At 37.7% G+C, this 23,794-nt stretch overlaps 2 protein-coding genes across 5 annotated transcripts; both read right to left on the bottom strand.

Annotated features, from left to right (window-relative positions):
- Positions 1 to 544: 544 nt before the first annotated feature.
- Positions 545 to 5,591, bottom strand: gjb10 (gap junction protein beta 10). Of its 3 annotated transcripts, none has more exons than XM_053510348.1 (3): positions 5,159 to 5,591; positions 4,896 to 5,060; positions 545 to 3,072 (listed from the first exon to the last, which is right to left on the bottom strand). In XM_053510348.1, exon 3 carries the CDS (start codon positions 2,985 to 2,987, stop codon positions 2,208 to 2,210), a length of 780 nt encoding a protein of 259 aa, XP_053366323.1. In that variant the 5' UTR covers positions 2,988 to 3,072; positions 4,896 to 5,060; positions 5,159 to 5,591; the 3' UTR covers positions 545 to 2,207. The 3 variants fall into 3 exon arrangements, with proteins under 3 accessions (XP_053366323.1, XP_053366325.1, XP_053366324.1); XM_053510350.1 differs by lacking the exon at positions 5,159 to 5,591 and adding an exon at positions 4,125 to 4,292 and having other exon boundaries at positions 4,896 to 5,029; XM_053510349.1 differs by lacking the exon at positions 5,159 to 5,591 and having other exon boundaries at positions 4,892 to 5,029.
- A 3,860-nt stretch (positions 5,592 to 9,451) lies between these two features.
- wdr43 (WD repeat domain 43) lies at positions 9,452 to 23,617 on the bottom strand. 2 transcript variants are annotated; one of them, XM_053510281.1, is made up of 18 exons: positions 23,199 to 23,617; positions 18,579 to 18,716; positions 18,290 to 18,411; positions 17,728 to 17,848; positions 17,372 to 17,490; positions 16,587 to 16,689; positions 16,422 to 16,486; positions 15,721 to 15,892; positions 15,512 to 15,598; positions 15,254 to 15,382; positions 14,663 to 14,812; positions 14,417 to 14,503; positions 14,287 to 14,318; positions 12,973 to 13,036; positions 12,755 to 12,868; positions 11,607 to 11,676; positions 11,398 to 11,456; positions 9,452 to 10,844 (listed from the first exon to the last, which is right to left on the bottom strand). In XM_053510281.1, the coding sequence occupies exons 1-18, from the start codon at positions 23,418 to 23,420 to the stop codon at positions 10,680 to 10,682; spliced, it is 2,019 nt and encodes a 672-aa protein (XP_053366256.1). In that variant the 5' UTR covers positions 23,421 to 23,617; the 3' UTR covers positions 9,452 to 10,679. The 2 variants fall into 2 exon arrangements, with proteins under 2 accessions (XP_053366256.1, XP_053366257.1); XM_053510282.1 differs by having other exon boundaries at positions 9,452 to 10,841; positions 23,199 to 23,612.
- Between the last annotated feature and the right edge of the window lie 177 nt (positions 23,618 to 23,794).

Raw genomic sequence — 23,794 nt, 5'->3', positions numbered from 1 at the left:
AATATTGATCCTTTTCACAATATTCTAATTTTTTGAGATACTGAATTTTGGGTTTTTGTCAGCTGTAAGCCATAATTATCAAAATAAAAAGAAATTTGCATGTGATCCCAAACTTTTTGAGCAGTAGTGTAAAATAAATAACTTTTTTAAAAAATTATCAGATGATTTCTTCCTGAAAATGCTTTTATGACTAGTTTTGAGGGAGGTTTTTGTCAGACAGCTGCTCTTTCCTCAGTACTGACTTTCTTTCACCTATGCTGCGATCGAGTTAATGTAATAAATGGTTATTAGAACACCTGGGACATAAAGTGGTGCATATTCTTAAGCGTCCCAGTGCTGTTACCATCCGTTATCACTACTGGTGGATTGCCTCTCATCCAATCAGCTGATGCAGTCGGAACTAACTGTTTATAATTCTCAATGAAAATACATTGTAATCTTATGTTGGTTAATTGTACTTCTACTGTCTGCTGTTGTGACTAATGCCATGGTAGTCATGTGAAAGCAAAAAAGTGTAAAAAACAAAACAAAACAGCACACAGTATTCGATATGTAGAAAACTGGCTTTTATTGAGAAGCAATACAAAAAAAACATGAAGGAATGTTCAGAATATGGACGACAAACAGAGGAAATCCACTCTGAGACTGGTTTACATTCAGAGGATGCACAAACATAAACATACACTCTCTCTCTCTCTCTCCCACACACACATACACACACAAACACACGTGGAAAATCCGTAGCATTTTCATAATTACCTAGAAGGCACATAATTCCCTGAGGACCTACAGCGTGGTGCATGAGGAGCGCAGGAATTTAGAACATAACATTTGCATTTAAGTTTCCTTACAAAAGCGCCTTAACCAGGAAAGTTTAAAAACTCATATAAACAACCTCAAACAAACAAAAAATAACATTTATATATATAATAGACATCCAGAATTTCTGTGGTTAAACAGTTGTGCAAAAAGAAGTCAGCAGACTTGGCAGGAAGATATTTGTTTACTTCCTCAATGTAACATCGATTGGGAATATAAACAGATTGTAAACAGTTTAGAAAAATATAATAATACAATACAATTTAAAAAATGAAAATGGATATTTTACAAACAGGTGTGGGTTTGTATTTGTTCTCAGAGGAATGCTCTTATAGCACAAGTTTTAGCACCATTCAAGCTTGAATGTCTAAAAGCAGCCTCTATTGGGGAAAGGTTTTGGATTTTCTCCAAGGACAAACCAAAATCAGATGGAAACGGGGCAGATGAGTCATCGAGTCTTTCAAGAAATGCCCTGCCAAAAATATATAAGCTTCTGGGACTCGCTCTTTGTGTAACGGATGGAAAAAAGATCAACAAACGTGCTCTTTTCTTTTCCCATTGTTCATCTATGCATTTGTCGCCCACTCGACAGCATATAGTTTTGTTAAACATCAAAGTTAATCATAAAAATCAGCATTTCGATTGAGATTTCTGCACATACAAAATAAATTTTTAGCCAAGAAAAATCACTTTATAAGCGCTGCATAAACACATCTGTCTCTATTCATACAAGAAATGAGTTTCATACAAGAAATAGGAGCTAGTACCTCAAACAATTTTTTTCATGGTTCTAAAATCTTACATTCTGGTGCATACATTTTTTTTCAAGTGCTTTTTTGATATTTTTTGTTTGCAAATAAATCTCTAAGCAGCTTTGGCATGAACAAAAGAAACACAGAGTGCTAAAAACAATCAGGGCAGATATGTTCCTGGGTGCTTTAAGGCATAGGGCGATCATCTTTCACTATTTACACCTTTTCCTTTTTGAAGCAAGGATAAGAGGACTGGTGGCTTTGGTCTTAAACAAAGGACCTCGCCTGCTTTTCAGGCAGTTGATTCACAGCCAAAACCGCTACAGAAGTGAAAGGCTTGATAGAACATGCAGATGCATGTTAAAAATGTTCGTAACAGAGCTACGCCTCAATCTCAGTTCATCTTGGTAATGTTTTGGGTAGTGTTTTGTAACTGACTAGTATGAGGAACAAACTGTTTGCAAACTATCTCGAGACATAATAAAGTTCTTGTGCATCTTAAAATAAACCAGGTGTAATTCTCAGTCTTATTACAGGTTTGCAAAATGCATTAAATTATTCCATAAATGGTCCCCATCACCTTTCCTGTTAAGAGTCTCTTAGGTTCCTTTCCAGGTCCAAATACCAGGTTCCTCATCATGATATTGAGACTGTGTATGTTGGCACTTTTCCCATCATTGGATTGCGTTCCAACAATGTATCTGTGTTCTTGACATTGTGGATGGAAGTGGCACGAGCCGCCTGCCTGTTACCTAAGCGTTTCAGGATGCCCTCATAGCATCGCTTGCACACCAGGTAGAGGATCTCACAGAGCGAGAGCAGGATGCAGATTACACTGGTGCCCACCATGAAGAGTGTGAAGATCCTCTTCTCGGTGGGCCTCGAGATGAAGCAATCCACAACATTTGGGCACGGCACCTCCGAGCACTTCACCAGCGTCGGGAAGTCATATCCCTCATACAGATAGTACACCAGGAAGACAAAGGTACAATCTACAGCCATTTTGAAGACAAGTGAAAGAACGTAGGTCCACCAGAGTCCTCCACGCTTCTTGCCCGTATTCTGGTAAAGCCGATCACAGGTGTCGCCATGTTTGGCGCGGTGTTTGCGCTCACGATCCTCGCGGTAGGCCACGTGCAGCACCACCAGCAGTGATGGACACGTCACGAAGATCAACTGCAGTGCCCACAGGCGAATGTGAGAGATGGGGAAAAAGAAGTCGTAGCATACGTTGTGGCAGCCTGGCTGCGCTGTGTTACACGTGAAATCCTTCTGGTCATCACCCCAAACCTTCTCTGCAGCCACCACGAACACCATGATGCGGAACACAAAGACCACAGAGAGCCAGATGCGCCCAAATGCTGTGGAATATTTGTTGACCCCGCTTAGGAGACCCTGGAGGAATGCCCAGTTCATGGTGCTGAATGGTCCTTAGAGATCCTGAGCGAGAGCACTGGGTAAAGGAGTGGGTCTCCAGGAAACACAGAGGGATGGTAAGCACCTGCAAAGGGAACAAAAGGATAAAGGTTAGAAATAAAACAACACAAGGCCATAAGTTAGAACACTGAAATCCCTTTTCCACTCCTATAGCAGTATGAGTTAATTCTGGAACATGTTCTCAAACTGTTCTGCATGTATATTTCTGTTTATACTGCTCTCTACATCTCTCTTGCTCTCTCTTGGTCTCATTTGCTCTCTACATCTCTCTAATAAAAAGTTCTTGGCTGACCAAATTGTTTTGTAACCAAGAACCAAGGAGAGCAATTATTTCAAAGGCATGTATTCAAGAATAAAGTGCATGTTGTCATGGTGTGTCATGCATTTGGAAACTCCTATGTATGATTATAATGACAATTCTCTCAAACCAGTGGATTCATAACAATGTTTCCTGGTTGGATAAATCCACCATCACCATGTTGATTGGAGTCTGCTCACACAGTGATTTGCACTTGTACTCACTAAGACTTGAGACATATGCATTCAAGAGCAGAAAAACAGAAAGCATAAAGCGTTAAAAGGAACAATAAAATAGAAAATGGAAAATGTTTTAAAAGGACTACTGTGTAAATAAGGATCTGATGCTTTAAAAGAACTGGCAGGGACAATCTGAGACCTGCAAATATATGTAAATGTTGGGCTAGCAGGAAAGAGAGAGATGTAGAGAGCAGTATAAACAGGAGTATCCTCAAATCTGCTCAAAAACAACCAAAGAAACAAACAACAAGAAAACATGCAACTCAATTCTTCATATTGGAATCTATAAAGACTATAATTAACACTTATGGATTGCAATCTATTAAAAGCTAATGTGTAAACCTCAAATTGTCTAAATGTGTGTGTGCGTGTGTGTGACTGCATTTGCAAAAGTCTTTGGGACATGCAAAAAAAATGCTAAAGAGCAAGGATGTCTTAAAAAATTTAAACAAAGATAAAAACTATAAAAAGCAGTATTTAATTATTGAACCAAAGTTGATAATTGAGGTGTGGACTCTTTGCTTAAAATATAATCTCGGCTACAACTTGCGCAGTTTTATAAGGAAATTACTCACTCACTCACTCACTCACTCACTCATCATCTATACCACTTTATCCTGTATTCAGGGTCGCGGGGGGCTTGTAGCCTATCCCAGGAGACTTAGGGCACGAGGCGGGGTACACCCTGGACAGGGTGCCGATCCATCACGGTATAGGGAAATTAGTTGATTAATTTTACTTAACATCCTGCAGAAGCAACCAAAGACCTTTTGAGAAACAAAACCTAAAAGCTTGATTTTTCTTTTTGTTGTTTTGTTTTGTTTGTTTGTTTGAAAAGTGATCTTTTACATAATGTGCCGCTTTCATTTCTGGCCTACAGGTATTTTCCTGTATGTTTTTTTGTTTGTTTATTGGAATACTAATGTCTGGAAATCAGAAATGTATTTTGTACGGATTTAATAATGAAGTCATAGAAATAAACATGTACAGTATAACAAAGTTTGTACAAAACAAACAAACCATGGGGTGCCTAAGAATTACACAATATCTATCTATAATATAATCTCTCTCTCTCTCTCTCTCTGTATATATATTAAACATCTTCACAACGCATTCCACAAAAAGACATTTCACAATAAATTAAGCAGTTAATAAGACCTCCAGTGATATATGATATAAGCCCTACAGTATAAGACACTTGTGCTACAGGAAAGGTCGTTAAGGGTAAAAAAAAGTAAAACATTTTAAGTACACATTTAGATTACATTTTCTGAAATATATTTAAACATACACATACATATAGTATTTATTATGGTATATAAGAAAAGATTTGAACAAAAACGTACTTACAAATCTAGGCAGAAAACTTAAAGACTCGTTTAAACAGCTTCGTCCTCAATCCAGCTACAGCAACAAGTCATTACTAACTCTCTGGCTCTCTGGCTCAGACACACCACTGGAATGAAGAGTCTATGAATCGATCCCAAAACGAGTCGACTCGGAGTCGAATCCACACTGCAAAAAAAAAAAAAATCTCTAAAACTTATTTCAATCGATTCCTAGGTTGGAATCCGAATCGGAGTCGACTCCGCGATGGAATCAGTCAGACTTACCTAGTACGAGAAGATGTACCTGATCTGAGATCAGCTAGCCGGAGCCGGCACTGGTTTTTCGCGCTGGTTTATGGAAGTGGAATCTGTTCTGAGAACAGTTTGGTCACTCTGACCTATCTTGGAAGAGCACGCGCGACGCCTGGCGCGTCCTTCAAGAAGCGACAATGTTTTCTCCACCCTTATAACGCTCTCTTAAACTTTTCGGTTTCGGCGACACATTTATTAATTTAGTCAGCCTCTCCTACAATGACGTCAACAGCCCCGCCAAGCTACAGTCTGGTACCTTAAAGAACGGGGAGTCAGGCAAGACTGTCCAATTGTCCCCTTCCTTTTTCTATTAGTGGTGAAGGTGCTGTCTCGTCATATTCAGAATGATACTGTTTAAAGGCATCTTTGTTTTTGATAGAGAGATTAAAATCTCACAGTTAGCAGATGACACAACTGTTTTTAAAGGATAAATCTCAAGTATCACATGTTTTATCTGAAATTAAGCAATTCTCTATAGCCTCTGGATTTTCTCTTAATATTGGTAAATGTGAAATTTCGCCCCTCCACTCTTGTAATGATACCACAACTGCAAATATACCTGTTAAAATACTGGTAAATATTTGGGCATTTCAATTTCGAAAGGTGTGGCTGAGAGACAAAAGGTAAACCTTTGCCACAGCCTGAAACGAGTATCTGATGTATGTCATAATTGGCTACAAAGCAGAAGGTTTGTCTCGTTTTGTTTACCCAGCACTATCTTTATATGTTAACATTAACAATTGTAAGGAGATAAATAAAATTCTCTTTCATTTTATCTGGAAAAATAGATCACAAAATCTTAAAACAGTCAATTCTTGCAAATAAGACAATAAAGGGTGGACTTGAAGTATAAGACTTTCATGATGTCAATCATGTGTTTAAGATAATTTGGTTAAGAAATGTCTATTAAAAGTTTTTTTGGCATGCAGATTGCTTATTACGCTGTCTTAATTCCACCAGCAAGCACTGTTAACCTGGAAAATTTGCCATGTCAACAATTTCTCTCCACAAATAGGTTTTATTATTATTATTATTATTATTATTATTTTATTATGGAGCAACGCTAATCTTACCTTCAAGAGAAAGTTACTTTTTCTATCAAAATGGCATCTAAGAGGCATTGAACAAATATCTTTGATGACTCTTCTGTACTTACATATGAACAATTTGAGAACAAATTTGAATTTTCCTATTCCAATTAGAAAATACTAATCAGTGATTAATGCTATTCTTAGTGGCTTATTACAACTTTATGAATCTCATCACCATTGGTATTCTTATAACTGATAGAAAATGTAACAATTAACATATACGTGAAAGCATTCATAATATAAACAAGAATGTTCCAAAAAGTCAATTTTATTGACTAAAAATTTTTATTTTTATTAAAAAAGCTTTTATTATATAATAACATAAATTGGAGAAAAAAAAATCATGGCTTTTTTTTTACGAATATCCTATTTCTATTAGGTTAAAGAAGTTCACTTTAAAATATTACATTATATTTACCCTGTTAATTCCGTAAGTGCAAAATATATGGAAATTGTGGATCTATTTACTTTCTGCAACCATCAGAAAGAATGTATTACGTATTACGGCACATAGTTAACTCCATAATTATGTAGCTTTTTTTTAATACTTGTGGAGTGGTACAAGCGGTTTGGCGCCAATTTGGGAATTATATTTTTTAATTTTTAAAATCCTATATTTTAATGGCTAAGTTCTATGTTCATAAATGTACATTTTCTAAATCATCTTTTAAACTATCACCTTTTCTCTGTTGGAATCCAAAACATTTAGAACTCTTTAAATCTAATAGAAAATCACAAGTTCTCTGCTATTGTCTCGACATTTTGATTTAGTTGATGGAAAACTCATTTATTTTGTGTATTGGTTTGCTTATATTATATAACTTCTATTTAACCGTGTATAGTTATTTGTATAATTCCATCATTTATACCTGAATCTTATACTTTCATACTTTTCATATTGTACTTGTCATTTATTTTTTATCAAGGGCCAGCCTTCACTTTCTATGTTTATCAGTGAGCCTTGGCCATCCATGTCCCTGTCGCCAGCTCACCGGTTTTCCTTTCTTGGATCACTTTTGGTACGTCTTGATCACCGCAGACCAGGAACAAGAGCAGTAGTTTTAAAGTTACCCAGTCATTTAGCCATCACAATTTGCCACTGCTCAAATCACATTTTCAATAGCTTACAATGAAGGCTAATATTGCGCTAGCCTTCTTTATGCATTTGTTGAGTCACTGATTCTGATGCTGCTGCCCTGGCAAAGAACATTGCATTTGCCACAACAGACTGATAAAAGACCTGCAACATCTTGCTGCAGACATTAAAGGACCTGAGTTTCCTCAAGAAATAGTCTGCTCTGTCCTTTTCTGTAGACAGAATCTGTGTTGAATTTCCAGTCCAATCTGTTGTCAGTGTAAACTCCAAGATATCTGTAGGTTCCTGGGAACTGGTGCTTGTCGCCACCTAGTGGAGAAAAAGTTGGGGAAAAAAGAAGGATAAAAGGCTCAGCACAATTGAGAGAACTTGAAAATCGAGGGATACTATAAAATAATTTAACTGTACTGTACAAATAAAAGGGCCAAGTAGCCATTGTTTACAGCCAACAAAAATAAAGTAATTTTATATAAATATATGAGTCTGCCTTCATGATGGATGCATACGAGTGTAATCGATTCAGTTTGTAATCAGACAACGACTGTTTAAATGTCTGCCATACTCCCGCTCAGTCACATCATCGTAAAACCATTGACAACAAGGCCACAAATTACTTTTACCTTAAGTGATGAGGGGGATTGACAAGGAATAATTCCCTGTTGTACACAATCTCACCATTTGACTTCAATCCAGTAGCACTATTGTAGATCAAATTCATGGGAAGGTTCATGCTGGTTGGGATAGAAAGGTGTCGGGAAAACAGTGCATTACTGTTTTGGTGGAAAAAGAGGTGGTCTGCAGTCAGTCATGGCTGATCATTAGGGCCCAATTATTATAGGGTGCGTAGGGCCCTCTTGTTTTCCTAAGGATTATTATTTTTTCACCCTTATGGACTCTGGGGGTCTTAACATGCTCGTAAACTCATGAAAATTGGCAGAGAAGTTGGAATCTGCTGCTATTAGGATGCCTGAGAGTCTTGTGGCTCTCAGGGGTCCCCAAACGAGATGCATGTCCTGGGCTCAACTCAACAGAAGGCCGGTTATTTTGGGTCATTCCCAAAAACGCACCCAATGGATTTCGATATACTTCTTCTATGGAATTTATACGATCGCTACCAAACCGGGATGTGATCTAAAGACATTGAGGATGCAAAATTGCAGAGTGATTTTTGATATCTCAAACAGGTCCGCTGTGATAATGTCTTAAACCTACGCTAAAAAATAATTAATAACCTTCTGTGTGGCATTATATTGAGTGACATTATAGTCAGCAACATGTTTAGTGACATCACATTCAGTAACATCGTAGTGTGATGCTTTTTTCCAGCATCTGCAGCCTATTCTACACACATACACATCATAAATGTTAACACTCACACACAAACACGTACACTTTACAAATGTTAATATTCTCACACTTACACAGACACACATACACACTTATACAAACACTAACACACTTAATATTTAGGGCCTAAACTGACATCAGCCCTATAGTTGTGCGATGCACCCGGGCGGCGATGGCTTATTGCAGGTCTTAACACGCTCAAATAACACACAGGTTGTGCGGTAGACCCGAGGTGGCTATGGCGCAGGATGCTTGGGCCCGTCATCGTTGCTTGCAACTATATTTGTATATTAAAGTTCTGAAAGGTTAAATGTTATTTTATAAAGTTAATTAAACTTAACATTGATGTTAAGAAAATATAAAAATACCTGTTATTTCTGTTTTATTATTTTTTTGGTCTTTTAAAACTCCTTGAACTTTAATTACTCTTTGTTCCTTATGATTATGTACTAAAGTTACTAATCATACTTTATAAACAATCACTAACTGCTCACACATTATAAAAAAGTCCACAGATTGTATACAAAACTAGACAGCCTGTAGTGCTACAGATCCCTGTTTATACCATTTCCATTCAAATACTTTATTTAAAAATATTAAATGCATTCAGAAAAGAGTCTGTTAAATGACGGTCATGTTACAAGATCCAGTATATATATATTTTTAAATGTCCAAGTAGAAGATTAACAGAATCTGAATAAAATGAATCAAATAAACCCACAAACAAATGAGTTCTGAGAACAAAAAGGAATTTATTTCATTTCAACTGTACAACAGTCGTCAATATATACTGCTTGCATTGAAAAAGGTTAGGGTTGACAAATTGTTTTTCCCGAGGCAACCAACTTTTCTGAGTGTGGGTCTCAGACAGAAATCACTGAATTAAGCAACATTCACATCGTTTTCCACTTTCAAACCGTCATTAGAGGAAGCGGACACGATTTAACAACACTGCAGGGCTGACAGGGACAGAGCGAGGGAGCAATACATTAAAATAAAAGAAATGAGGAGTGGTTCAGGAACAAAAATGCTAAATTCATTGACACTGAAGTTCTGGGTCGGGCCATGTTGCAACGTTACACACTTGCAGCGAGAGGCAGACGGTCAAAGTTTACAAAGTTTTCCAGATGAAAACCCAACTTGGACCATATTTATTTGCAGATGAGCAGACTGACATCCCGCTTTGGCCCATAGCTGATTAATCTTGATTTACAGAGATACAAATAAAGCAAAACAACATTCGAAATTTACCTAAAAAAAAAATTATCTAAATAATGAGCTAGTTATATGGAAGAGACGCATCAGTCTGATGATAGATTTGGTACTTTCCAATCAAGTACATGTTTTAAAAGTGATGCATTGGATATAAACTGTCCTAAAGTTTTCCATCACGTCATGATTTCTTTTGTTGTTGTTGCATAACTTAGCACCAGAAGCTTGCAGAAAGTCAATAGAAAGATTCAGCATTGCTATTAGCTCTGATTTCTGTACTAGAGCAATAAAGTGGGCAGGAAATTTCTTATTTTACGTGTATTTTTAGAAAGGTAACCCTAAAACTGCGAGATTTTGTATAATGGTTTGTATAAAGAAGCAACATACAAGCAAAGCCCTGACCATAAATCCTAAAGTTGTGGTACACTGCTACCACATCAACCAGAAAGACGAATAAAAGGTGCCAGTCTGGGGTCAAGGGATCTGGGGTCAAAAAAGGAGCGAGTAAAATGGCTGAGACAAACACTCGCCACCATGTTCACTTCTTAATCTGTGAATGTCGCTGCCCTGGTGGCCGTCCTGGGACTCGACCACTTTCAGTCCATGACACATATGAACTCTATAAAAGTTTTTTTTTGGTGATTTTTTTTCTCTTTACAATAAAATGAAAACAGGGAAAAAATAAAACAAACGTATTATATATATAAATTTTCCAAGGTATTTAGTTTTTTTTTTGTTGCTGTTCATTTCATTCCTCTTCGCTCTCAGCGTCTAAGTCCGAATCGCCGTTTGCTTTGGACTTGTCCTTTTCTTCTTCTTCGCTCTCGTCCTCATCAGCTGCATGGTTTTCTTTGTCCTCCGTTATGTCCATTCCTTCCTCATTGTCCTGCTCCTCATCCTCCTCCCAGTTCTGCTAAAGGAAATGCACAGATGTGTTAATGGGTGCCTAAAGCAGACGCTTACTTAAACCCAAACTTAGCAGGAGCACAACATTTAAGTTCGCATCATTTTGTGTCTTTATAATATATAACTGAGTTTTCTTCATAAACCTCACTAATCACTAAGTGGAACCATAAGATCTCCTAGAAAAATTTCCAAAACAAAAACACTACTTGTACAAATTTTTGAAATCCACAGGCAAATACTGACTGATATCCAGCGCTAAAAAAAACAAAACAGACAGCTTGTTCACCTGTAGCAAAGATATTGATATCTCGTTACCAGTTTAAAGTAATTTTACAAGAGATTTAAGCAAATTTAAAATTTGCTATGCAGTTTTGTCCAGAATTCATAATAATGAGCCCACAATCTATTTTCAAACAGGAGAAACCATCCATGTTCCACATGAAGAGTGCCAACATTTATAAAATCTCCCATACATTGCCTTAGCCTTATGAGTTTCTCTTTCATGACAGTGCTTGAAATAACATAAAAAAAAAAATGCACAAAAATTTCTGAGCACTTACATCCGAGTCGTCCCCAGGCCGTCCCTCGTCTCCGGAGTCTTCATCTTCATCTGAGGACTCTGTGAGAATACGAGCCGGATTAACTAATTTGTAGTTCTTTAACAATTAAAATAACAACATAATCATCTGCGAAGTAGTTTTAAGCACTTAAAGAGGCTGTGTGTCAGGTGAGAGTAAATGAAACTGGATTAAAGGCTACAGTGACTGACCTTCCTCATACACCAGTTTCGCTTTGTGGTCCAGGTCTCCTACTTTGTGGGAACTGGTGCTTGTCGCCACCTAGTGGAGGGAAAACAAGATTTGAAAAAAGGGCTTTTACTTAAAACCTTTAGAACGCTAATGTTTATAAAAAATAACATTAGTGAAATATCTTCAGCCAAAAAAACAATAATAATTAAAAAAGACCACCAAATATATAGACGCAAAGGAAGAAGAAAAAGAAAAGTTGGTTTAAGTTGCTTTCTAATCTTGGCTTATTGTAAGACTGCAGAAATTGTCTAAGGAGCCATTTAAGACAGGATAAAGCTCCTACCTCTTGGCACCAAGAACCTCATCAAAGCATCACAGTCTATTCAACCCTCCAACTGTACTCCGTGCCACAAATTCATCCAAACACCTCCCTCATCTACAGATTCATTTCATATAATTTAAAACTCATTGTATGGACCTTTATGACCTGATTAAGTCATTCCTGTACATTAAACCATCAACCCATCCAGCTATAAAACCAGTGTTTCTTAACTGGTTTAAAAACAAACAAAAAAAAGACTAAGCGCAATTGAGAGAACTTAAGAAAACTGAAAAATGTGGGAAAATATGAAAATTTGAGTGGATAAATAAAAGGGCCAAGTAGTCATTGTATATGACCAAAATTAATAATAAAAAAAAAAAAAAAAAATATGTCTGTCTAAAGATGTTTCACTTCACTAGCATGCACAATTCCCTCATGATGAATGCATACAAATATAATCGATTCAGTTTGTAATCAAAGAGCGACTGTTCAAATGTCTGCCATGCTCCTGCTCAGTCACTTCATCATAAAACCACAGAGGAACGCTCACACACACACACACACACACACACAGTTAAAGAGACAAGACACAGATACACCGCAGGACAGAAACTAATTTTACCAAACGATACAACAATGATTTCCTCATCAGCATGAGGGTAAAATTGACAAGACGAAAACAAGGTAATGAGAAAGGTCGACGAGGACAACGCAAAAACTAATTTCCTGTTGTACACAATCTCACTATTTGACCCATAACGCCTTTTTCATTAACAGATTATATGGTGCAATAAAATGTTACATCAGGACAATCATAAATGTATTTAAACCCAGATAGAGACGCACCTGCGTCATGAGCAGGTAGAGCTTGCCGTGGAGTCTCGTCAGCTGCTGGTACAGCTTCACTCGGCTCTCAATCATGTGGTAGAGTGCCCCCAACTGAGACACCAGGTCTGGAAGCTAAAATGGGTAAAGAGAATAGAGTTTAAGGGGGGGATTTAACAAAACAAACAAAAAAAAAAACAACAACAAGCAGACAAGATTTACACCATGACCAGACCTACCGTTGACAAGTATGAGGTGTGATGCGTCAACACGGCCTTTAGCCACTGCACGATAAGAATCGCCCTGTAAGAAAGAATTACAGCAATTACCATTTCCTTACTTTGTTTACCAGCTTCGCAAGGGAAGCAATCACGATTACAACATTTAATTAGGTTCCCAATTTGTTGAATTCTGGCTTTTGATTGGTCATAACATGTCTGTGTTTTACTATAGTGACAGCTCGATCACAGGAACTTGTACTTAAACGAACACTCCAAACATATCTTACGCAAGATTTTATTTTTATTGTCATCAGTAGACATACTGCACTTGTAATTTTTATGGAAGGAGTCTCCAGTGTCAGTGCTTTATAACAGTCTAGAATTCAGCAATATACAATTTCTTTAAAATTCGCTACTTATATGTTGAGCATACACAAGGGATGTATCAAAAGTAATGCAATAGTGGTGTAACTTTTCATAACAAGTGGTTCCAGTTGCAAATCTACACAAAGGTACTATTAAAAAATAGACTTCATTTAACATTACCAACCTGAAGTAACGCAATACTGATTTTTCTCTCACCCAAATGTAACATCAGATTTTTTATCTTTATGAATACAAAAATCTGATGTTACAGAACGGATACAAGTATCTTTCATGTATGATCCTAGATTGTATACGTATCCTATATCATGTGATATGAATGAGAACGGGTTCACGCAACTTTTAGCTTTCTTCTCGGCCAATTAAACTCGGATGGAACGAGCAAAGATGTATCAATGTGCAACCATGTTTCAGAGGATGGATGTGCTCACATTAAAGTCAGATAAAAGTCACTTGTAATCATGAAAGTCAACCGTCATGACATGCAAATCAGATCTGAGCAATGTGGCTTGTAATCTAAATATAGTCACAGTCTCCATCACAACTCACGCCTCTGCACCATCGTTGAAAAACCTCCCGTGAGGGATAAAAAAAATTTAAAGAATGGAAAACAAGCGTTGACAAACAGTGCCGTGGGAGACACTTGTCCGTGGCAAAGGGGATTTTCAGAAAACATTTGAGAGTCGAGTTAAACGACAAATTCCTGGCTTGTGATGGAGACCATGTTGAGTAGCACTTTAGTATATAGAAGATTCCTCTACCATCTACAACTCTCATAAAAAGGATTACGAAAATTCTAATTTTGCACACATTAGTATTTTTAAAGGTTTCTTTCTTAAAAATTGCATTCACACACTTCAGTTATCATTATATTTAATAACCATCATGTCCAAAACAGGAAGTAAAATTTTAAGAAGGCATTTTTATCTGAATATTCTGTTTACTTACGAGAATGGATGTCCTTGAAGCCTTCTCGACAGCTATAACACACACACGAACAAAAAAAAAAAAAAGTTATTTAGGGAAACAAAGGCAGATAGAATCAGGTGCGTGTTGTGAGACTGGAGGCTTGACTCACCTCCTCCACGAGAGGCAGGACAGCTGGAGGAGGCAACCGTGCAACCGTGTTCCTAATCAGGGCTTCCTTCTTTGTTTGAAAGATTTTCTGAAAAAGGACATTAAAAGGATGCAAAATGAAACCCAGCACTTTCACTTAGTGGATTTCAATGGTTTAGTATTTCTGCAGTCTCTGTGAGTTAGAGCAGTATACAGCGCACAGCCAGTCAGCATCGCCAACATCGCTTTACATCACACATCCACTCACGTTCAGGATCTTCTCGTCTTTGCTCTCGAGCCCCTGAACGAGCAGAACGGCAAAGCCATCAGTCTGGAGCGAAGCCGAAACTCCTTTACCCTCTCCTTTACCACCTGATGCGCTCAGCTCGATCTGCTCCAACCGCTCCTCTATCGACATCTGCAGAAAGTCAATCATAGGGTCAATTACGGCTGCTGAACAAATTTCCTAATCTCTAAACCCACCCTTATGATTTTTTTTTGATTACATTATAATGTGCTATAAATATGCCCTTCTTACTTAGTGCTCTCCTCAACCTCTTCAACAAGTCATAGGTGCAAATATCATTTTTCATCACGCACATTAACTGTTGACTCGTTTCAAACGTAAAATAGACATTTTGTACGATTTGTAATCACTTTTAAACATAACACTTTACATTTTACAGACACCTAGTAAGTAAAAAAACAAACAAACAAACAAAAAAACATGTGGGTTCTCTATTAAAAGTATTCATCTATTTTATTATTTAATATAGTAATTAAACATCACCCACACAGGTAACAAGGTTTAATAAAAGCCAAAGCCTAAGCTCCTAAGCTGTACGTTTCCTGCGTGTACCTCTGTAGAAACTGCTCCTTTCTTCCTCTTCTCTGATTGGCTGGGAGCAGCTTTGATGGGTGCTTGATGTCCAGGGACTCCCGGTATTAAAACTTTGCTCTTCTTTTCGTTCACAATGGGGGTCTTCACCTGGAAACGCAGACCGATACCATGACCACAGTTACCTTGGTAGCTTTATATAGCCCAGCTAAATATATTCACGACCAATAATTCAACAATTAGACCAGATCTACATGTTATATGAAATGTAATTCTTACTTTTGTGATAGCAGCATCGACTGACAGCGACAGCGTCGTCTGCACGTCTCGGATCAGACACACGTGCCTCTCTGATGTGTTGATGGACTACAAATACATACACACAGTTAGCATGCATCTCCATCTTCCCTTTTGTCTCCATATATAGAGATGAGACATTTCCAGAATTTGCATTCAGGGTGCAACAGATTACACAGTTACACGCTTACGGTTTTCTCGATGACGGGCTGTAGGTGATTCCCGTATGCGAGCATGATGCTCTGTTTGTCTGAACTCAGAGCTGCAGACAGCAGGGGGACGGGCATTGGGATAGCACCTTCACCAGAACCAGCGCTCGACATCTGCACTGAGCACACCGGGGACAGGGGTTTCTTACACGGCCTGCAGGACAAAACAACCAGAGTGAGACCAACTTTAACGCAAACAAATAGAAAAATTTATTTATTTTACAGTTTTAAAAGCTAGTTCTCGGTTTTTCTCCCCTATGCAAAAATGCCCTGCTTTAAAGCAATAAGAAGAACAAAAACAAAACCTACAAAATATATCCCCCCCCCGCTTAAACAGAACCAAACATTTTCACTGTTTGATTTTTCCGTTAATAAGGTTAATCCTAATCCGCTTGTTTTAGCCTTGGCCAATACAAAATGGAAAAAAATAAAGCACAATTGTTTTTGCACATTTTTTTTGATGACTCAATTTGTAAAAAAAATAAAATAAAAAAATATATAAATAAATGTTTGCACACAAATCCTAACATTTTGCATAAAAGCACCACTTTCTGGTTGGTCGCAATACAGAGGAGCTCGTCATTAACTAATCAAAACGAAATCTTTTACTGAATCTAACCTTTGAGGTTTGTGGAAATGCTAGTCCAAAATGCATAAGATTTTTGTCCTTGTTTCACACTCACCCGTTGAGAAAGTGCTCGAAGAGATGCAGCTGCCCATCCTTACACACCACTGCTAACCGCACCGCCTGGAAAAAGTTTAACGTTTAATACCGTTGATGGAGAAAAGACTACAAATATGAACAACTTGGACAAGTAAATAAAATCTGCAGTGTACAGGGCTCTCACCTCTTCTTTGCTGTTGGACGTTTGCAGGTCGATGTGCTGCGGTTCGTCCGTCAGCGTGAATGATACCACAGAGTTCTTGTCTTTGCCATCGGATCGCACCTGCCTGTTAGTGCAAAATATTCCATTTCAGATTTAACCACAAAATCAACATCACCGGGTAATGTTACCACAGAGACGCATCGCTAATTTACCACCACAACACTCTTTAATCACTAACTTGCCAGAAATTTAACATTGACAGACATCTCATCTCTTTATTCCTGCTGCAGGTGTGATGCGTTTCTTTTTAACAAAATGTCCTAAACGTGAAAATTGCAATTTGTATATTCTAATATTTCTAGTCTAGGAAATGCTGCCTCAATTTTAAAAGCCTTGAGCCGTGTTGCCAGATCACAATTTGGCAATTTTTCTACCAAATGAGCTTTTTTTTTCATTTTGGGATGGAAAGTTTCGCGTACATCAGGGCTCATCTCGTTTTAAAGCCCACCGTGTACCCAGTGTTAGATTTCTCCAGACACTTGGCACAATAGGCAAACATCTAGATGTCCAAAAAATTATAAGACCAACAAAAAAAATAAGCACAGATGCATGCACATCATGCCAAACATCAAATAGCTCTTGTCTGTGCTAAAGCAATTGTTATACAAGAATTCCATCAGTCTGATTCGGCAACCTACCAAATCTGTCCTAACCAACAGTCATCCCTTTAACAAACTGTTTAGGCCAGTAACGTCACAGATCCCATGCCTTAACACAATAACGTGTATGATAACATGTTAGCGTACCACACGCTGAGCAGTCTGTCGTGGGCAGCTCCAGACAGGAAGTACAGGCCGTTGCTGTCCGGAGGTCGGGTTGTTGCGAAGCACAAGGTCGTGACTGTTGTTGAGTGACCTGTGAACCTCTATAGGAGGAGTCAAAAATTAAGAAATGGTAAAGTTTAAATACTCATTCCACTCTAATACATCAATAAAACATTATATAGACTGTTCATAGAGCTTGTTTAGTTCCCATGACGACCACATCTAGGATCTTAAACAGGACAAAAAGCAATATAGTGGAAAAGTACAATAAGAACAAAATGCTGTAACACACTGTGTGCACGTGTGTGAGACTGAGAGACTGAGTGACAGTGACTCACCCTGTACACCTCTTTGGTCTCCAGGTCCCACATCTTGATGGTCATTCCAGCAGACAGCAGGAGTTTGCCATCAGGACTCACACACAAACTCGTCACTGCTGCCCTGTCTGCTTTCCATTTGCTTAACACAAATAAAACGCAAATGTCACAATCAGTGTTTATTTAAAAGGCACTAAATAGCGTGTGACTGGGAGTCAAATTTATACAGGCATCTATGCAATTTTGCTAACATAATAAATATGCTGAAAAACGTAAAAGCTAAATAAGAGACGCTGACTTATTATATGATCCATAATTTAAAGAGTTGGTTGTTTATTTAAGCAACATATCAATGATTATTTGATAACTATCAAGATAAATATTGGTACTGGAACTAATTAAGTTTTAATTTAAAAGTTAACATAACTTTATTTATTACACATTTTTTTACTTCACGCTACAAACACGACATTTACAGGAAATTAATTTCACCTTAAAAAATTAGTTTTTAAACACTAATAATTGGTATATTATGTATGGTTTTCTGTCCGTTCATTCCAGAGAGTACACTCCTGCCACTGACCAGCGTGTTTTGCCCGTCTTCAGGTCCCACTCTGCAATGTGTGTGTCGTCTGAGCCGCTGTAGAGAACAGATTCATTAGGGTGCCACTGGACGCTGTTCACACTCCCACTATGCCCTCCGTCCTGAAACAGAGAGAGACAGAGATTAAATAACATAATAATGTTATTTATATAAATAAACACACATGGCTGTAATTCCTCCGCTAGTCAAAAAAATAAGCAATTAAATATTCAAATTAAACAAGGTAATGGCATTAAAAAATTCCAATAAATAAAACCCCAGCCTATACCAGAGTGCAGTGCAGATCTCCCTTCACTGTGCTGTAGATGAGGACGGTGCCCGCTGCTGTACCCAGAGCCAACAGATCCGACTGCTGAGCTGACGCCGGACCTGCCTCCGACTTCCTCTTCTTCCTCTGAGGCCCCTCCTATAAACAAACACAATGAACACACACACGTTAAACCAAGTCCTACATTTAACATAACGTACGTAAAGTCATGCTGCTAGAATTCAATGCAAGTTTGTGTGGCAGTGCACAGTAAAGCAATAATAATAATAGAAAAAAAGAAATTGGTACTACACTACGATTTTGAAATAATCTATAATTTTACGAAGTAAAGGACAAATTGATCTGGCTTATATGAACCTGTTATTAATCATGAAGCTGACAGGAGTTACATATAGCAAGAAAAAACACGTTCAAGTGCGTGATATGAGCCGCACAAAGAATTAAGCAAGTCCCGAGGATTAGCAGAATGAATGAGTACCTTTCCTTTTAGTTCAGAGAGGTGATTTAGAGCAGGCCAGAGTGGAACTTGGAGATATTTTGGTTATAAGTAAGTGGAAGAAAGACGAACCAATAAACACAACAGAACGCACACTGGGACATTCACTGTGTGTTCGACATGATTTCTGAAGAAATAATGAACAAAATGCATATTTTGTTACTCTGGGTGGAAAGAGAACCGAGTACAGCTGGAGACATTTTTACATTTTCTCCTGCTAAAGTTAATCTTTCAAAAACTCGGGTCAGCCTTGAAAGTAAAAAAAAAATTGAGTGTCCAAAAATTGCCTGACCTGGGCAAGTAAGATTCTACTGTGATTATAGGTCCTATAAGTCTTGTAGTATAACTTATCTGGCTACTTTTATTTCTGCTTGATCAGTTTACACATGTTTACACATGTATGCTGTTCTAGAAAAAGATCAGCCGCCCTCTAAAGTAGCAAGCAGAAGTCACAATATGGATTCTTGTTAATATAATATCTATATACCAACCCCCCCCAAAAAAGGTGGCACAAACTGGTCATAAAATAATGTGGCTAATGTGGCACAAACTGGTCATAAAAGCACCACTGCACGTTTCCCCAGGGTAATGCAAACTCAAAACAAACATAAATAATTTTTGGGCCGACACGCGGAACACTTTTCCAGGAGTTTGCCGTCAGGACTTACCGCCAATCTGTACCGTTTGCTTAACAAATAAAACGCACACATTCAAACATCACAACCAGTTTTATTCAGATGGATAATACATACCGTCATTATTTTGTTAAATAATAAACTGCCTTAAACTGCTTTTTCAAAAAATCTTTCCATGTCCATTTCCCTCAACATTAGAAGCACCTGGAAATAAATTTCTATATTTTTCGCTATTACTCTTTAAAATCGTCATAACTATTATACCTTTATAAAGTGTTGCCTGATAGAATGCATTTAAAAGGCATAATACTTAGCTCTCTTGACTCATTGTTGTATAGATAATGCTTCTCGATGTATTGCACACATTTTAAAACTAGCTACCTCACAACTGAGAAGGAGCAAAGTAAAAACCTTTACCTAAACATTCTGTGGGTACACTTTTAAAAACTATTAATCTGAAATCTTCCATGCAGACGTGTGCTAAACCTAGTTACACCGAGCATCAGGACCAGGAAAAGAGTGATTAGATTAGTCACAACTTTGTCACCACACATGAATGGTGCAAGGAAACGAAATAAAGTTAGCATCCAACCATTGATTATGGTGTATGCAGTGAAGGAAAATATTGTATACAATGGTTATGATATCGCAGTTTGAGAAGGTTATATACATGTGTTGCAATTTATTATGGAGAGTGGAATGGGGGAGGGTATTATATACAATATTATTATATACAATGTGTGCAACACCTATGAATAGTGCAATACTAATGGAATGAATATTGAAATGAGGGATAAAGAAATCCTACAGGAGTAACTCTGAGGTCGCAAGATACCAAAGACTGGATTACGATACCTCTGTGATGATTCAAGTTGTATTGTGATGATGTATAACAATTTTCTAAATAACCCTATTCTGTACATATTATGTACATTTTGCTTAAATTCTAAACAAACTTAGCAAATTATTCGCTCCTACCACACAGGATCCTGTGCTGTCTGCCAATGTTTGAATAGTTTAGAGCACGCCACCTGTAGGATTATAGAGAAACTAACATTTTGCTATCCCAAATTTAAGCACAAATTTTAAAAGAATTTATTTTGGAGCCAGTGTAGCAATAGATAAACTGCCACACAAAAAGAATAGCTACTTACTAGATACCAGTTATAACGCTGTAACATGCAGCACATCTGAAAGGCCTGAACTAACCAAGAGCAAAAATGCATATCTTTAATTATATACAACTAACAGTCTACATGTTCACCCTTACACATCGCACATCCTTCTCAGCTGCTGAATCGTCGTACATTGTGCTCCTTTGCTTTTCTCCCTGGACAACCTTGAAGAATATGGTTAATTAAAAGACTTTCTGACTAGTTTCTGAACAGTGCAACAGAAACTATATATTTTTTTTATAGTGTTACGTTATCAAAAGTTGTGTGGGTTAAAAAGCCTCCTAGTGGCCCTCCAAATTCTGAGTGAAACTCATCCTGAAAAAACACACACTTACACCAGTCTTAAAACACTAAGTGGTAATTACTTTTAAAACATGGGAGTTATTTTAATTTTTAGTAATATTGGGGTACATTTGATTAGGGTAAAGCTGTTGAATAAAGTTACGGTATAAGGTTCCGAGTTATGATTGCACTTTCTTAATGTTAAATTGTAATCTGAAAAAAGGAACATTGTTAAGACACATTATAAAACTGTGATACTTGCAGAATCACAAAATTGATCAAATTGCCACCTGGGTATTGTAATATCGTACGAGGTGGTGACTGGTATGTCCCACCCTTAGCTGTTAATATGAAAGTTTACATTACAACCTCAAATTGATGCAATACTGCAATTAAATTTGTCAAATGTTTATGAAATGTTTTTGGCATACTACGGACCTCAATCATCAAAAGAAGATGCAGTTGTGTCTAGAAAGGAACTATGGAGGGGGAAAAAAAACAAAAAAACACCAGACAACTCTAGATTTTAATGAAATCAAGAATAAGCGCAAGATCCTTCATTTTTAGTGAACTGTATGGAAGTGATACTTTTTAATATGAATTTAAACAATACTAAGTTTGTGAAAAGTGAATAATTTTTTTGTTCATATACGAAGTAAAGATCCAAAAAAATCGAGTGTGCATATAATACTAAATTATATTATACTGGTGAAGACTTTTTGAACTGGTAGTTTTCAAACAAAAATCTGCTCAAACGGACGACAAAATTTTAGTGTCAGTCTGAACATCTAGAGGAAAAATTCCAAAACTTCAGTAAAGTTTGTATTAAATAGAATTGACGATTAACTTAATAAGTGGAGGAAAACCATGTCGGAAGCATTCAGGGGATTATCGTGTCCTAGGATGATTGAATTTGTCAATGCATGACAAATTCATGTCTTATACCTCAAATATGGTTCTCAAAACAGGGAGTGTGATGAAAGTTAGATACAGGACAACTCAGACACATTACATATAAATATTAATATAATTTTTATATTTTCTTGATATGCTTCTTGAACTAAGCAGCCGCTTATAACAAAGTGTTTAATCTAAACGTTTACACACACACACACACCTATATCTATATATCGACAATATTTTGATAATGATCCGTCATAATCACATGACGCAGTCTGATCAAATCTACACGGTAGGGGTGTAGTAAAAAGCATAGAAAATTTCATATGACGGATATATTGTGTAATTACCCAAGAAATTTTAAATTTAGCCATTTTTTATTTGACTTTTTAATTTCCTATATTAAAAATACAAAAATTTAGTACACCACCACAGACAGAACTTAAAAAGAAAATCCCTCTAATAAACATGTATGGACTTAAGTAAAGTAGTTTGACATTAGGTGAAAAAAAAAAAAAAAAGAGTTCAAAAGAAATAAGTAAAAATGAAGCCACTGTGACATGTGTACAGAGTTCTGAGGTAACTCTACAATAACTCTGATCACAAAATCATTCAACAAACTACTTCACAACCAGCAACAAGCTAACGTTGCTGGACCAAATATGGACATAAAATTAGTAAAAGTAAGAAACAAACGTGTGTTCTGGTGAAAAAGATTCACCGAGGCCAACTTGGAGAAGAACATGTGCTCCAGAAACACATGTGCGTTTCACTACGTGGTGCTAAATGCTAACATGCTAACCGAGCTTCTCAAAAACGATTCACAATAAGATGAAACATGTTTTACTGTCGTCTCGGTTAAATTTAAGTTTATTTTAAAATTGTCTATAAACGATAAGGGTGATCAAACGCTGTTATAAAGGTTGTAAAAGTACAAAAATGTAAGCTAGCGAAGTTAGCACGCTGTGTGTAGCAGGCCCATCTGGACTAGGGTGAAAAAACTGAAGTCGCGTCTCAAATTCGAATTTAGGGCGCTAAGTAGTGCATACGAATTGCTATGGCGTCATAGCAGACAAAGTGCAGGTGAGTGAAAAAGTGAGGGTCGGTTTGGGATACGGCCCAGCCAATGTACCTTGGTCGCTCGGCATGGTCCCCAGGCGATGCACGTACAAGTGGCGCTAAGGTGCGCGGAAGGCACGTATTCCCGGTGCAGCGCGCGCGAGTCGGCGTTCCAGATCCGTAGACGACCGTCCTGCGCGCACACCGCGAGGTAGTGCAGCGACGTCGGCGAGAAGGTGCACGGCAGCGTCGGCGCCGAGGGTGAAGAAAGAGCACAGCCTCCGTCGGCCGCCATTTCTCAGAGAGCTTGCTTGGCTTGACTTGACTTGCGTGCGTCGCGCACGCGGTGAGAAAACGGGGAGGAGGAGGAAAAAGGGGGTGGGGTAACACGTGCTATCCGAGAGGGAGAAACGCGCATGCGTGGAGAATGCCGTAGTCGCGTATTAACCGTAGGGAACGGTCTGTGTAGGGACACGAATTTTTACACAAATGTCCTGATTAAAGCTACATTACTGTAGGTTAGTGTTTGTATTCCCTTTCAGATCAGAGTTCAAACTAAATGGGTTTGACCTACTAACGAAACTCCACCCCCAGGATCTACGGTGGCCTGTAGGGCGTTTGTAAAGTTACTGAGAGGAGTATTATTATTATTATGTTCTTGTTTAAATT

The sequence above is a fragment of the Clarias gariepinus genome, chromosome 13 (genome assembly GCF_024256425.1).
Source record: "Clarias gariepinus isolate MV-2021 ecotype Netherlands chromosome 13, CGAR_prim_01v2, whole genome shotgun sequence".
NCBI classification, from domain to species: Eukaryota; Metazoa; Chordata; class Actinopteri; order Siluriformes; family Clariidae; genus Clarias; species Clarias gariepinus.
The sequence above is the reverse complement of the archived record's forward strand: the minus strand, read 5'-3'. Positions and strand labels throughout refer to the sequence as shown.